The sequence below is a fragment of the Artemia franciscana genome, chromosome 8, assembly GCF_032884065.1.
Source record: "Artemia franciscana chromosome 8, ASM3288406v1, whole genome shotgun sequence".
NCBI lineage: Eukaryota > Metazoa > Arthropoda > Branchiopoda > Anostraca > Artemiidae > Artemia > Artemia franciscana.
In genome coordinates, this window is record NC_088870.1 from 28851023 (window position 1) to 28867847 (window position 16825).

The 16825-nt window shown below is 33.7% G+C and overlaps 1 protein-coding gene across 1 annotated transcript in view; it reads right to left on the minus strand.

Moving 5' to 3' along the window:
• Window positions 1–16825, minus strand: part of LOC136030251 (ryanodine receptor-like) — a gene marked incomplete in the record, with an annotated part of 328739 nt that overhangs the window by 11225 nt on the left and 300689 nt on the right. The window contains 5 exon segments of the mRNA XM_065709092.1: window positions 2175–2321; window positions 5876–5936; window positions 9462–9617; window positions 15689–15819; window positions 16172–16308. Of these exon segments, the coding sequence (XP_065565164.1) occupies window positions 2175–2321; window positions 5876–5936; window positions 9462–9617; window positions 15689–15819; window positions 16172–16308 (632 nt within the window).

The window sequence follows — 16825 nt, forward strand, 5'->3', positions numbered from 1 at the left end:
ATTGCAAAGCCAATCTGATCAGCAAAACAACAATTTTTATTAGGCTTTTATAAAAAAAAAGAAAAGAAAGGAGAAAAAAGATCGATCCTTTAGGTCACTCAAACTCAAGGAAGCAAGATATTTCGCAGATTGAGGGAAGTAGCCAGCCCAGAGTAGGCACAAACAGGGTCTCAATTAGTGATTAAGAGAGTGTTGAGGAGAGGTAAGCTGCATATGTAGAGGGCATTTTGGCTTGGTATTTTTGCAAAGAAAGGTATTGAAAATAGTGAGAAAGTTTTGAATAAGTTAGAAGTGAAAGAAGATTATTGTCAAGGAAAATTTAAGAAGTCACTGAAAGGATTGGAAAATAATAAGGATACAGATTCTGATGTTAGGGTAAATGAGTTTATGAAGTATAATAAACATGAAGATAGAGATATGGTATGGAAAATTATGAAGATAAATTTATAATTTTATGGAAATTTGCTTTAAATTCCTTTATAAAAAAAGTTAATAAGAGTGAAACTGAAAATTATAGAAGCAATAGCTAGATTTCGGTCAGCAAATTTGGGGACATGCTTGCTATTTGTCCCTGTAAAAAAGACCCAACAACTGAAACGTCGACTCGACGCCATCAATGGCTCGGGAGGATCTTTATCCTTTTTTCTTTTACTAGCTATATTTCGGTAGGAAGAAAATACTTCGTAGGACGATGCTTATCACGGTTGCCCCCGCACGGGAACCTAATTAAAAACGAACTCTAACCCATAGTAACGGAAAATCTAAAAAGTGGTTAAAAAAACAAGAAAAAAACCGTCAAGTGAGAAACGCCATTTGAACCTGATTCAGGAATGCTAACTATTATCTCAATCTAAATGATAAAAAATCGTTTTGAAAACATATTTACGGGAATTTCAATAAATAGCCAGAAATGTAGTCTCGGAACGAAATGAAAACTGAACCACTGGAATCACCGTAGCCGAAAACCCATAAGTCAATTCAGGAATGATAGCCATCATTTCGATTGATCTTAACGATATAATTTCGTTGTGAAAACAAATTTACAGGAATTTAAAAAGAAATTGCCTGACATCCCATAAAATAGTGTAGGATCAAAATAAAAATATGTATATAGAACATATATCATGTATTACTAAGCATTCAAAGGTATTGCTTTACTGATAATGAAACTAAAAAGTCACATTAAAACTTAAGAGGAAATTATTCCTTATATGGGGGGGCTGCTCTTTATACTATGTGGAAAATAAAGAAAAAATTTATAATTCTATGTGGAAAACCTTTATGAATGCATCAAATGTGCAACGGGCTACCCTTTAAAGCATTTGAACTGAAAATTCTGATGTCTAAAGCAAATGCACCTCAATATGATCTTTCATTTTCGATATGTCGAAACAAATATCCCATTCCAATTGCTCTTGTGCTTGGGCAGTTGTTCTTAAGGCACTGAGAACAAAAAGTCAAACTTTATGATAAGGAGCAGGGGGGTTGAAGAGAGGACAGCCTCCCTCATATGCGGAATAACGTCAGTCTTTGTTTTCATTTGAAAGGACTTGTTTTCTTTTTACATTTTTGAACTAAGAAATGGTGTAGATTAAGTTTTAAAAGAAGAACAGTGGAATTAAAGAGGGGAAGAGGATGTTTGTAGCGAATTTCACGGGATCAGGTCTCTGGCGCTAACACCATTTGTCTCAATTTTGGAAGAAACAATACTCGCAATTTCACTTAGAATTTCACAATTTCACTTCTCGGCAAACACTTTGATACAACAGTCGTGGACTTGGAGAAAAAGAAACAATTCGTATTTCTTTCATAGACTTTTTTTTACGAAACGACTACGCAGAATTGTCCGAGCCTTATAACCAGGGAAGTTGTGAAGAGAAAATGCCATTTAAAACCTAACTAGACCGATAAGTTCAATTCATGGGGTTTTCTCTGATTTACAGCACGGATACAACTGTTCAAAAAGCCGCTAAACCGTACTATTTGTCTATTAGAATAAGTGTTACTAGGCCCAGGCTTATCGTTATAACCATCAGGGTATACAAATAATTTAAGGATTTAGTGTCCGGCATGCCAAATAATACGTCTATTTCAAGTAAAATTATTGAAAACAACCTGTGTCTATGGTGTACTGTGATAAGACAGTTAGTTATTACGAAGTTAATATTAGATACCTGTTTGCCATTGTGAGTCACAGACTGAAGGATTGTGCGAAGCGTCTTGAAACCAACAGCAACATCAAGTAAATGAGCAGCAAAGAAAAAGTAGTTAATGTTTCCCAATATGGAGAAAATAAAGTACCACAGAGAGTAAAGGAAAGCCTAAAAAATAAATAAATAAAACATTAAAATATAAGTATTATTTACGATTAAAGTTTTTACTGAGACTAAAAACTGGAATAAATAACAGAGATCCAGCCACTCAATGGACTGAACTGAATACAAAGAAGTCGCAACTCCATTTTGAAAACAAAACTGAAAAAAATGTTTTAAACAAAATTAACAAGAAAACTGCAAAACAAAAGATTTTCCAAAGAAAGGAAGATACCAATTTTTAAACTTAAAACAAGCAGGAATTACAACAAATAAAAGTCAGAATTAAACCGAAATTATAAAAAAATTAAGTTAAAACGGATACAAATTCGAACTTAAAACGACGACGATGATGGTATCTGTGACCTTAATGGTATTTGCGAAACGCCTTAATCCAAATTCAGCTAAGCTTCTATCGGATTTTCAATTACTATTTTCTAATATATCTTTCTGGGTCTTTCGTCCTTGGCCCATTTTTACATGCAAGTGTTACTTCAATATTCAGAAAGCAAAAGATTTGAATTCATGCAGTTTGTAAGGACTGATTACCATCGCCAGTATAATAAGGATATAAGTTGGGTATGTGTTACTGCCGCGTATTGAAGAAATTGGTAATTATGAGGCAAACCAATTCGGATTCAGGTCCAGTTTCATCTCTTAGAATGCTCATCATGTTTTCGTGTGGTTTATTAAGGAAGCTATCCAGAACAATTACAGCACTTATTTTTGCACCCTTGAAATATCCAAAGCACTCGATGGTTCTCACCGTGTTTAAGCCTGGCACGCTCTAAGTTACTTGTTGTGAATACATCACTGATTCTAAAGTTCTGGTATTAAAATACATATTTAAGAATGAAGTCAGGAAGCGGTTTATTTTTTGGACCCATACTACTTAAATACGGAGTCAGACTGGACAGAGTTCTTTTTCCTGTTATCTTATGTTCTTTCTCCAAATGCTACTATGAAAAGTGTGTTTTTTTCTGGTAGATGTGAGTGTAGTCTTTCAGCATTTACAGATGTATGATATTTAGCTTATGTTGGCAGCTTGCTTCTTATCTACCAAGTCGACGTTGCTTTAGCACGTTCTGTCACCCCAGCATTTTCAAATACAGGATTATTACTATACATAAATTGGTATGAATATTTAATTTTCAGTAGAATTGGTTCTTTTCATACTATGTACTGAATATCTATGTACGTTTCTTATTACAAGGTTGAACTTCTGCCTGTATATCCTAATATTTGCACACACGAGGAGTTGTCTTCCTTCGATTATTGTATCCTCCTAGTTTTTTTTTTTAATTCTTTGAGGTAGCATATGCTTATAGTTGTATAAAGTGTAGTTGTTTACAACTACAATCCTTGTAGCTGCAAAAAGAGCTGGGATTAAATTGTGGTTTATTGTTGTTTATGCGCTGGGAACTATTCTTTGAAGATATAATACAAAATGGGTTATTTAACTTTATTATTGTTTATGAAAATCTTATGAAATTAATAGGCTTCGACTTGTCCTCGATCAACACTGCAAATGCATCAAAATAAACTGTTATGTGACATGTATCATTGAACATTTTTGCAAACTATTTATGTGTTTTTGCTATGTTAGAAAATTTAAATTTGCACTTCTGTGTTGGGGGAATAAAAACAACCAAGAAATACGTTTTTCTTTGATTCACATGATCTACCCTTTTCGCAGATCTCTTGTCTCATCTGCATTTATTCATATTCGTCAATGTGCTCAAATTTAATGTATTCAAAGCAAAGCAGAGCATTCACCAAACAAGCAGCTATCTACCTTCTGGGAATGTACCAGAAAACTATTCATTTCATATAAAAATTGGAGATAAATTTACAAGAAAACGAAAGAAGGAGAAAGTCCGGTGGAGAAAGAAGAAGAATTATTTCGTGTGACTAAGAATTTTTTCACCATTTTTTTTTTTGCAGCTAGGGTACGATACTTCTCTTGTCTATAGTGAAGTCAGCTATAGTTCACGACTAGTTACATGAACCTCTTATATTCCTCTAAAAAAAATTGGATAAGATGGAGACAAAATGTAATCTAAACATTTGATGGAGTCGACTATAGTTCAGTTAAAGATCCAAGCTATCGAAAGAAACACCTACAAACTTCAAGCAGAGCATTCCTTTTAAGCTGAAAAAGAATGAAAATCATATCCTAACAATTGTTTAGAGGTTTATTTAAGTAAAGAGGCCTCCTAACTTTATTTTAAATACATTTGAACAATTAAAAGGTAAAGAGTTTATTGATCCTAGGATAATTGATATCTATTTGTAAACGGTGTAAGAGCAGTCAGAACAGTGAAAGGGGTTGCACGCAAATTTTTGACTTGCACTCTTTTTTAACAGCTTGCGCTCTTTTTTGGCCTTTATTTGGACACTTTTTTGACGTCGGCAGTTGGCAACCCTAGCTAGACGTCAAAAATTTGAAGGAATTATTCTAAATTAAAGCCGTGGGGCAACCAACCGTCAATAGCGTCATGTTTTTTTCGTGCGGATACCTATGAAATAAGTATATGGTTTTGAATCAAACATGATGCCACATACCTTCTTTTCAGCTAAAATGCTGACCGTTTCAAGGATCAAACTACGATCCCACTCTTGGCCCTCAATGAAAAATCTATATGATTCCGATTGAAATTATGTGACATGTTCTATGTTTCAACAAAAAAGTTGGAGTCCCAGAGGAGGGCTAGAGGCCCCCACTTCAGGTCTCTAATCAAGCATATCTGAAATCCTTGCGTGACTAAGGTTAGAAGAAGGCGCAACACGTCTAGATTTCCGATAAATTTGGTGACGATAGAGGAGTGAGGGCGTTGGAGAAACTACAGGCCCATTATGACCCTCCAATCTTACAGATGATAATATTTGCCATCAGTAGATGCATTGAAGCATATCAAAGCTAAATCAACAGACATCCATAAGGTTCCATTTAAAGCATATATGTACCACTTTTTTTTTACTATTTCGCTTGAATAATGTCGTGAATTTTTCATTTGATTTGTTGTCATTTTCTTTCTTCCTTTCTCATTATTATTTTACTTTATTTGTAAATGCATTTACAACAGATTGTATATAATTCTAATATAATTCAAATAGATTGATAATTACACTCGATTTCTTAAAAAATGTATTACCTGCAAACCTTTCTGCTAAACAATTGGCAGTGGAGGAGGACTTAGTGCAGCTTGGACACCAAGAGAGGACTTCGCTCGTTTCCGCACTGATTCAATCCGCACCATAGACTCAGTTTTTTCTTGCACTGGCATTAAGAAAAAAATTTTTTTTAAGAAAAAAAACTTTACGAAAAAATTTCGAGGGATGGGGCTCACAGCCGATAACCTCCTCCTGGATAGAGCATTGGCCGGCACAGATTGATGAATTTTCCTTCACCACTATCGAACCCAACAAACAAATGCACTACGCAAGATATTTTTTCACGACACAGATATATATATTTTTTTTTACTATGTATTTAGAAAGATCGGGTGATACTATTTGAGCTTTTTCTCCTATAATTGTAGATAATACCTGCAAACACTTACATTATCTGTAAAAGTGACTCCTGCTTTCCAGACCTGATAGCGCCAGTCTACGTTCAAAATTCTGAAAAGAAAGAAAAGATACATAAAGCTCAAAATAAAAAAAGTTATAAGACTACGCATCAGTTGTAATGCAAATGATAATGAGTTTATGGCGAACTTGATGATCGATTTACAGAGGGCTTAACGATATGACGAAGAATAAAATCAATCGATTATTATATGATAGAAAGTTGACGTGGTCTACTCAATTGCTACAACTTAGGTTTAAACCTAATTATCAACGTGAATGACATAGGGTCAAAGCAAGGATAAATTAATTCACGTACTCTTACAATGAGATAATTAATTTTTTAATCATAACAAAAACAAGAAGAAAACTGGTTACTTAAAAATTAGTTTTTTCAAAGTTATATTTTATTATTTGGCAGCAAGCCCGAATGAATTGAAAGTTCCCATATGCTGCTACCTGCTTCACACTTAGTACATATAATCCCAGAATATGTACGTTTAAAACATCTGACTACAAAGTGGAGAGGTAAGTATTCAATAAAATGTAAAAAATGGCATTTAAAAAAGAAGCATACAAGAGAAAAAACACCACAATTTAAGGATAAATACGATTTTATACCGGAACTTGAGAATCCGGATAGTAAAATAAGAAGACCCACTGCCATTGCGAAATTCCACTTAGTATTAGTATCTTTATGCTTATTAGTTGATATTTGCCTCCCCCCTGCTCCAGAGATTGATTCAAAGAATCCCTCCAGGATAATTGAAAAAAGACAAAATTGCTCGCTTTCCAGTTTTTTAAAGCAAATTTAGAGCTGGTCCTACCATTAAGAGGGGGACAAAAAATATAAGAAAGGAGGTAAGATCACAGAAAAGTTTCTTTAGGTCGATGTTTTTTAAACATTCGGAAGATGAGTAATCAAACAGTTCGTGGTAACGAACTGTAGAAAGGAGCGACCCGGCTCAATAGTAAACGAAACTCTAAAAAACGGAATTTCGATGCTAAAAGATATATCAAAAGAATCGAATTTTTATGCTGATTTCAAATATATAAGTTTTTATCAAATTTAATCTTTGTCATCAAAAGTTACGAGCCTGAGAAAATTTGCCTTATTTTGGAAAATAGGGGGTAACACCCCCTAAAAGTCATAGGATCTTAACGAAAATTACACCATCGCATTCAGCGTATCAGAGAACCATATAGAAAAAATTTCAAGGTCCAATCTACAAAAATGTGGAATTTCGTATTTTTTGCCAGAAGACAAATCACGGGTGCGTGTTTATTTTTTATTTTTTTTTTTTTCCAGGGGTCATCGTATCGACCAATTGGTCCTAGAGTGTTGCAAGAGGGCTCATTCTAACGGAAATGAAAAGTTCTAGTGCCCTTTTTAAGTTACCAAAAAAATTGGAGGGCTCCTAGGCCCCCTCCCACGCTAAATTTTTTCCCAAAGTCAACGCATCAAAATTTTGAGATAGCCATTTTGTTCCGCATAGTCGAAAACCATAATAACTATGCCTTTGGGGATGACTTACCCCCCACAGTCCCTGGGGGAGGGGCTGCAAGTTACAAACTTTGACCAATGTTTACATACAGTAATGGTTTCTGGGAAGTGTACCGACGTTATCAGGGGTATTTTTTTGGTTTGGGTGTGGGGTTCAGGGGAGGGGGCTATATGGGAGGATCTTTCCTTGGAGGAATATTTCATGGGGGAAGAGAAATTCAATGAAAAGGGCGCAGGACTTTCTAGCATTACTATAAAAAAAAACAATGAAAATATAAACATGAAAAAGTTTTTTCAATCGGAAGTAAGGAGAGGCATTAAAACTTAAAAAGGAACAGAGATTATTACGCATATGAGGGGTTCTAAAAATACTTTAGCATAAAGAGCGAGGTATTTAGGAGGAGATAAACACTTCACTCTTTATGCTAAAATTTTTTTGAATAATTTCAACTATTTATTCTACGGCCTTTCTGATTCAGGGGTCATTCTTAAAGAATTGGGATAAAACAAGATTTAGTGTGAAGAGCGAGGTATTAACGAGGGGACCAGCCCCCTCATATATATAATCAAAAATATAAGAATATAAAAGTTTGTTACGTAAGTTAATTCTTAAGTTACGTATTTTTTTTTACTATTAAAAACGTTCGTTAAGAATAAAAGATCTAGGTGCCTTTTTAAGTAACCAAAAAATTGGAGGGCAACAAGACCTCCTTCCCCACCCCTTATTTCTCAAAATCGTCTGATCAAAACTAAGAGAAAGCCATTTAGCCAAAAAAAAGAATTAATATGCAAATTTCATTTTAATAATTTATGTACGGAGAGCCAAAATCAGACATGCATTAATTAAAAAACTTTCAGAAATTAAATAAAAAAACAAGTGTTTTGAAATGAAAGTAAGGAGCGACATTAAAACTTAAAACGAACAGAAATTACTCCGTATATGAAAGGGGCTTTTCCTCCTCGACACCCCACTCCTTGCGCTAAAGTTTGATTCTTTCTCGCTACTCTACTTTTTAAAACAATAAAAAACTTTAGCGTAAGGAGCGGGGTGTCGAGGAGGAAAAGCCCCTTTCATATACGGAGTAATTTCTGTTCGTTTTAAGTTTTAATGTCGCTCCTTACTTTCATTTAAAAAAACTTGTTTTTTTTATTTAATTTCTATGCAGCAATAAGATAAGGACTATCATGATAAAAATAAGAAATATGGCAGGTCCCTTTGTACATCGTGAATGAACTTCGGTTTGGGTAAACCACGTCTGAATATATCTATTAATGATTAGACATAGTGTTGTGTGACCACGTAAACTCGTTTATCCTTTGTAAAGTAGGATTTTCAAGAGGGTAGGTTTTAACGAATCAGGAATCAACTATTCTCTTTTTAAAAGAAATCACTGAAAAACCGTAGATTACAAAAAAAAAACACATAAAAAAATAGATCCCACTATTAAAGATACTTACTTCTCGGGAAATTCAAAAGACAGCACTCTCATTAACTACTATTTTTTGTCAATTGGTGCTGTTTGTTTGTCAAAGTAAAATAAGTATTTTAACGAATGTTTGTAGTATATTAGCCTATTTTTCAATACAAAGTTATTTTGAATGATCCAAACGTTCTCCAATTCATTATGATCTTCCTGCTACGTAATAGAATGACAGGTATTTTTTTTCTTTTTATTAGGGTGCACAAGACTTAGGCTGCAGTGTATAAAATTTCAAATAAGAATAGAACATGCAGATCTAGCTAAACTATGAGAATACTGTAAAAACTTAATTCTTGCCTTAGTCTTGTCGATCCTAAAAATTTTAAATCGAAATGTTAAAAGTAACCACCACGAAATCCTTACCCATGTTGTTGATTAAGTCAACATTCTAAACATGATCTTCAATTCTTCTAAACAAATTTTTTTACCATTAACTTACTAATACCTGCTCTCTTGGTCAAATCTGTTCTCTTAGGAGAATTAAAGACAGTAAGAAATCGTGTTTTCTAATATATAACTTGGTGAATACGAAGTCCTAAAATACTTCACACTAAAAACAAGCAAATGAAAGAAGTGGACTTCATCCATACTTACGTAGCAACTATGCCTTTTGGAGCTTCTTCTTGAGCAGTAACCGCTGATTTTTCCATTCCCAGCATATTTGAAATTGAGTCAAAGTCAAAGGTTTCACTATACTTCTGTCGAACCTTCTTTTTCACAAATTTATCCCAATAATTTACTGGGAATGACCTGAAATCAGTATAGTTTTAGTTCTCAATTTACCCTGAGAATCCAAACGAATGACTAAAAGTTGTTCATTTTAGTAATCCCGCATACCTTAAAGTCCATAGGACAGTGAAAATATAATATGATTGCTAGAATTGGCCAAGCTAGAACTTACAGAACAATATGTCTTAAAAAATTGGGAAAAATTGAAATTCCCTTTTAAGTGAAGAACACTTCCATCTGCAGTAACGCAGTTTTTGGTAGTATCGGGCAACAAATTAAAAAAAGAAACGTGAATGAAAAATTGGCAAAAAAATAAAGGTAAAGCACGGCTTACGAAGGTGTAGCTTTCCTTTGAATTTAGAGCCATATTTGGGAATCAGAATAACGTTTGAGATTTTAACGACGGAAAGTGTTTTGCTTATGTTTCACAGTTCAACGTGGCAATGCTGGTGAAAATATTATTCTGCCCTGTAAACGTCACAAATTTGTAAAAACCAAAAGAAGAATCTTAAAAACCTCGCAGTTTTTTCAGGTATACATATCTAATATGGGTTCTAGTATAGGTTTCTTTACTCTTTCAATGTCGCAAAATGCCAATTATTTCAAATTTATCCCAAAAATAATTAGTGGTACGAAGTTGGTACTTCAATCCAAGACCTTTACCATATATTATGGTAATTTAACCCAAATCCGATCTAGATACTAATGTTTAGATTCCCAGAAAGTGGGCAATCCCCCCTATGAATACCCCAAAAGACAAATTTCATGAGTTTTCCTCTTTCCAAGATTCCGGTATATGTGCAAATATGCTTAAGTCAAACTTTGCAGCAAAGATTGTCAGTAATAATGTAATCTCTCTACTGAATTTTCAGCAGACAATATAGAGTGCTTGTAAGTTTATTTATATAATAAAAAATTATTTATATAATGAAAAATTTATTTTATAACAAAAAAAAAACAAGTCTTTTGAACTGAAAGTGAGGAGCAACATTAAAGCTTAAAACAAAAAGAAATTATTGCGTATATGCGGGGTTTTGCTCCTTCTTAACACCTTGCTCTTTACACTAAAGTTTTTAGTACTTCAAAAAAAAACTTCTTATTGTTCTAATTAAGAACATAGTGTTTCAGGAGTCACTCTTAAAGAACTGTGACAGAATTCGAACTTTAGCATAAAGAGCGAAATGTTTAGGTGGATCAACCCCCCTCATATACGAAATGATTTCGGTTCGTTTTAAGTTTTAATGTACCTCCTTACTTTCAGTTAAAAAACTTATTTTTTATTTAATTTCTGATCAGCTTTAAATAATACCAGGAAATCTGGCTACATCTCCATGGAAAAATCCCTTCTCCTAACCGATTCATTCTCTAGGTCAGTGGTTCTCAAGTTGTAGTACGCGTGCCCCTTGGGGTACGCAAAAATTTTTAAGGGGTACATGACCAGCCAACAAAAAAAATGAAACAACCCGTTAACTCTAGGACTGGCAATTTTATTTATATTTTAGCTATAGTTTACTCAGTACCGATAACTTAGAAGGGGTACCTAAAATGTTTTGTGGGTAAAAAGGGGTACAGTTTCTACATGAGTTTGAGAACCATAGCACTAGACAATTCAATCCTGGGGAATATATACCCCGGACACTTACCCTTAACATCTCCACGCGTAAAATTGAATCGACAAAGAGAAAGCAAGACACAAGAAGAATCCCGCACAGGAATTCTGGTAAATTTCACCAGTGTAAAATTTCTCCTGAAAAATTCGCCCCCTTATCATTCCCCCACACCCCACGACAAATTGTCCCCGTGGAAAATCCCACCTGTAGAAAATTCGTACCATCACCCAAAAAATGTATGCATACAATGCTACACCCCAATACTAATAGCAATAGCGAATTTTCCCATTTAAAGACCTTACCTTTCACCCAGGGGCTGTGGGGGCCATGAAATCTCCAAAGGTATATTTATTCGTCCTTTTAATTATACTGAACAAAATGACAATCTCAAAATTTTGATCAGACGATTTTGAGAAAAAGGACCATGGGAGGGGGCTTAGTTGCCCTCCATTTTTTTGCTCATTTAAAAAGGGTACTAGAACTTTTAATTTTCGTTTGAATGAACCCTCTCCCGATATTCTAGGACCACCGGATCGATACGATCCCCCCGGGAAAAAGAAACACGCATCCGTGATCTTTCTTATGGTAAAAAAAAATCCAAATTCCACATTTTTGCAGACAGGAGCTTGAAACCTCTGCAGTAGGGTTCTCTGATACGCTGAATCTGATTGTGTGATTTTTATTAAGAGTCTATGACTTTTAGGGGGTGTTTCCTCTATTTTCTAAAATTAGGCAAATTTTGTCACGCTCGTAACCTTTGATGCGCAAGACTGAACTTAATGAAATTTATATATCTGGAACCAGCATAAAAATCCAATTTTTTTTTATATATCTATTGGCACCAAAATTCCGCTTTTCAGATTTTTGGTTACTATTGAGCCGGGTCGCTCCTTACTTACAATTCGTTACCATGAACTGTTTAATTTTGAATCAAAAAGTTATAGTAAGTTCGGCTATTTGCTGCGGCTTCTTACGTTACAAATTTATCTGCAGGAGAGCAATGAAACTAGAAAATGCGTTTGGGGCTTTTCAGGTGTCATTATCAACGAGGCTTGACTTGATTCTAGATTTGTTTAGCGATCTAAATGCCAAAATTTTCAAAATGTGCTGTTCGTTTCCTTATTTATGTCAACAGAAAAAAAAGTCTACAAGGAAGAAATTTTTTTTAAGTCGTCAAAAGTTGACACTTACGTCAACAGAGGAATCGAACGCTGTACTGTCGGGATAATTATGAATCAAACAAACAAAATGCTCTGTTCTGTCGGCAGATCGCAAGTGATGAACGAGGCTCGAGTGATTCTTACAAGGAAGCCTTTTTTAGTATATTAGCCAAAGTAGTGAAAAGTACTTTTGCTAATAATTTGGTATATATATATATATATATATATATATATATATATATATATATATATATATATATATATATATATATATATATATATAACAAAAAACAAACAAATTCTATTAATCGATCAGGCGTATTGAGTGTAAGAGGTAGGACTATAAGCCCAAGTTGGTTAGCAAATGCCACACAACGCCTTTTGTGTTATCGTAGCAGTTGGTATAATTATTTTGGATATTTTTTTTATATGGTGTTAACTAAGTTTAAAAACTCAGTTTAATCTTAAGCTTTCAAAAATTCCTAGAAAAGAGATCTGGTCTCAATTTCACCTGGAGGTAAAATGACTATCCACCCCTTTGATACCACCCCTCCTCTATTTTTAAATATCGGCTGCCTTGTTAGCAACCCATGACGCTAAAATAACTTTCTCTAGAATATTCCTTTCTCAATGAAAAATAAATCTGCAAGTATTATAATACTTACATTAATTTGAAGGGACAGAATGATGGCTCTTTTCCCCATTAAATAAAATAATTTCTTTTACGTTTGAACTTTAAAACTTGTCAAACAGTCTTTTCTTGCTGATAAATCAGCTCCAAGTTGAGATTCTTCCACAATTAATATTTATTTTTTAAAAACGCTTTTTTAAATTTTCGGTTACTATGGGCTGAACTCCGCTCTTTACTAGATTGCAGTGCATGCCACTGCCATGATGCGGGGAATCAATATATTGAAACAAACCCAACAAGAATATAATAAAATCCTAACATAGTACTAGAAATAAAGAGAATGGAAAATCTAGGGAAGATTTATATTGAGAGACAAGAAACTACCTCAGGCCTCTTCCATTTTGTGGAGTTAAAGTCTAAGTATCCTACTAACTCTTAACTTCTGGCTGCCGGTGAATATCCTCTAAAACGTTATTTAGTGAAAAAAATGAAACAGAAATGGTACTATCGACCACATTATACTTCCTTTCAGAAGTCTATTTGACCAAGTACATACTATTCACCAAACGCAAATTTCTGCAATTTTCCTGTGCCATGATTTAATGAATTAAAATCAAAACGAACTGTGAACGTTTTTTTTTTCAAATTTCTTTTCCTTCTTGCTTTAAAAACTTATCAGTCAATTTATCAGCTAAAGAATACAAACGATTCTGAGTGACGATTTGATTAAAGCACAGACCATTGAAAAATTAATAGCTTTCTTGGCTAGTCTGTAGCATACGACACTGTTCAAACTGATGCAAATTCATTTAAAATCATGCTAAAGTTACTTTACAGATTTGCTTTGAAATTTTTGTATAAATTATTAATTATAATAAATAATAACCAACAATAATTTACCAAAATTGACCAAAATTTTGGTTAATTGACCAAACTTTTAGAGGAGAAGAAACCTTCCCGGACAGAAAACAGCACAAGTTCTTGCAAACATGTTCAATGTAGATGTTCATGCACACTTGTAAACATCACATGTTCTTGACCTAAAGGGTTTGCAATTTAAAATTAGCACTGTAAGGGTAGTAGGGCCCAGCAAATCAGTAAAAAAAAAAAGAAAAAGAAAAAAACTTGATAACTTCGGTTTAATGGAATCATCCTTTTTTTTCAAATTTCACCCAGGGTCTAGAATCTCCACCTTCCTAAGTACATATAACGAAGAATTAATGTTTGCTAGAAGTAAATGCAGAAGGAATTAAGTACTATGATCGTATGAATACAAGCATCATGAAATTACATCCCCAGGGAATTTATTTTCACAAGAAAATTTTGCAATTTTTTTTCCGAACTCAAAACTAACAAAGAATAGACTATGAGGTGTTATCTAGAAGCTCCTACACCATGATAGCTATAAAAAGGGTCAAAACAATCTTGCTTACTGACACTTCTGAATCATTCGGATGAATTTGGACGTATCATTGGACGTATGTATTCCTAAAATGTTGGATAAAACGTTAATTCTGTAAAGCCCTTTACTCTGACTTTCTAATTTCTGAAAAATCAACTGAACTAAATAGAACTTTTAGAAGGAAACGTTTAGAAAAAGACACTTAATGAAAAAGTGCATGCTCATCCTGCTCCATTTGAGAGGCTTCATGTCGAGTAAAATTGAAGGGCTGAATATACATCTTATTTTTTCCGGTGTTTCTTTTAGTTCCCATTGACTTAATCTTCTGACAGCACTGGAAACTTGATTCCAAAGCTTCATCAGAGACGTTTTTTCAAGAATTCGTTAGCTCGAATGACAGTTTTCTTAAACCAAATTTCGCAGCACCAGGTACATCATGGGTGTCTGATATACCACTAGCCCCTTGCGTGGTAAAATCATTATATTTTAATTGTCTTCTGAACCAAAAGTTGAAGGGATCAATATCCTCTGGGAGTCGGTTTCAAATGGATTTGTAGTATCAAACAAAGCCGTTTATCAGTAATATTTATTGGTATTTCTATTTCAGGCTGATTTGAAAATATGTTTACCAGGAAGAGCACGATTTTGAAGCAATTGAGACCCTTAAGGTCGCCATCCATAGAAAAAAAGAGAAAAATTGTGAAGAAACTTGTATATGAAAAATACTTGATCCACAAGGACAGTTGAGCAATGTTTCAATCCGACTATGTTCCTGAACATGGCTGCCACAAAACAATTCAGTTTTGATCGACGATTAATGCTGTTACTCAAGAGCCTACGGTGTTTTTTATGGTTTCATGGTAATCAGAAAGTACAATGAAAACAGTTTTTTCGAATCTTATTAGCTATTGACGATCTGTGCAGATACGAGATTATAAGATCACATACACTTGTGATGGATTGTCACGACCTCTATGTTATCTAATTGGCTATATTTAGGACCAGCCAGCTTGAGAATATTATGCAAGTTACAGTTATTGGTGAGTAAAATACCGGATTGGCCTAATGCAAGCTCATAATTTACAGACAAGTAGAAATGGTATATCTCTTTTAATGTGTGTTTTACATCTTTCTTTTTATAAATTATGTTTCACAGCAATATACTTTGGTCGATTGTCACAGAATCCTTAGAATAAATTTAGGATTTTTAAACAAAAATAAAAACAAAAATAATGAACTGTTAGTGTTAGATATTCGGATGATAATCTTGATAATTAAAAAGTACATACTTGGCAGATATTACAAGCTTATTCCAATGAGACTTGATATCATCATCTTCTGGTTGTTCCGCTATGTAAAGTCCATCAAATTCCAGACGACGAGCAATTTCTTTCTCACGTTTGAAAATGGCTAATGGAACCTACAAAAATTATAGAAATAAATGTCGAAAATTAGGAACACCGTCCATGTTTTACTGTCTTCAGTAAATTAATTGAAATAACGAAGGTAGAACCCATTGCTTTTTTAATTTTTAATTTTTTCCTATTTATAAACACTGGATTATGACCTCATGTCTTTTATATTCATGTCTTTTACTTTTCATATTCTGTCCCTATAATCCTTGCTCATTGGCAATGTTTACAAGATCAAATCCAAGACTCTCCACTTGTAAATATAGCGCAAGTATTTTAAATAATAAGTATTTTCAGATAAACCTATCATATTATTTTTATAAATTACTCGAGTATGATAATAAGAATTACGGGTCTCACCTTCAGTTGATAATAAGCAACGAGCATAAATAGTGAGACAAGCGAATGAAGAACAGCCAACAGTCGAAGCACGTGTTCAAGGTAAAAGAATTTGTCATCCACATGAATATGCTCGGGAAGCTCATTGTCATCTCCAGCTAAAAGACATACATCCAATAATTTTTTTTTCAGTAGCTGACGAAAAAATAATAGACTAATAGAAGAATAGACTAATAGAAAATTAATCTAATATGGTAAATAATCTTATCGAATTACAATTAAAAGTTTGACTAGGTTCAAATAATCTGTTATATCAGCAACAAAGCGGGCCAAATTAAATAAAAATGAGATATATCAAGTACAAAACTCAACAAATAAATGTTTCAGCTTCATCTTCCGTTGTAGAAGTTGATTTAAAAACAAAAACAAAAAACTAACAAACCTTTTAGATACCAAAAGCTGGAAGTATCTTAGAATAAGAACCTACTCAAACTCCATCACTCAAAAATCCTCTCAAATATTATAAAATAGCCCAGGGGCGTTATTTTCAAAAATTTTAATCATATTAAGAGGCTATAGAAGTGGTTTTCCTCGCGATAGTAAATCACTTACAAGTAAGACTAGGGGTCGAAATATCTAGAGAAATCGATCTGTAATTGATTGGAGTAGAATATC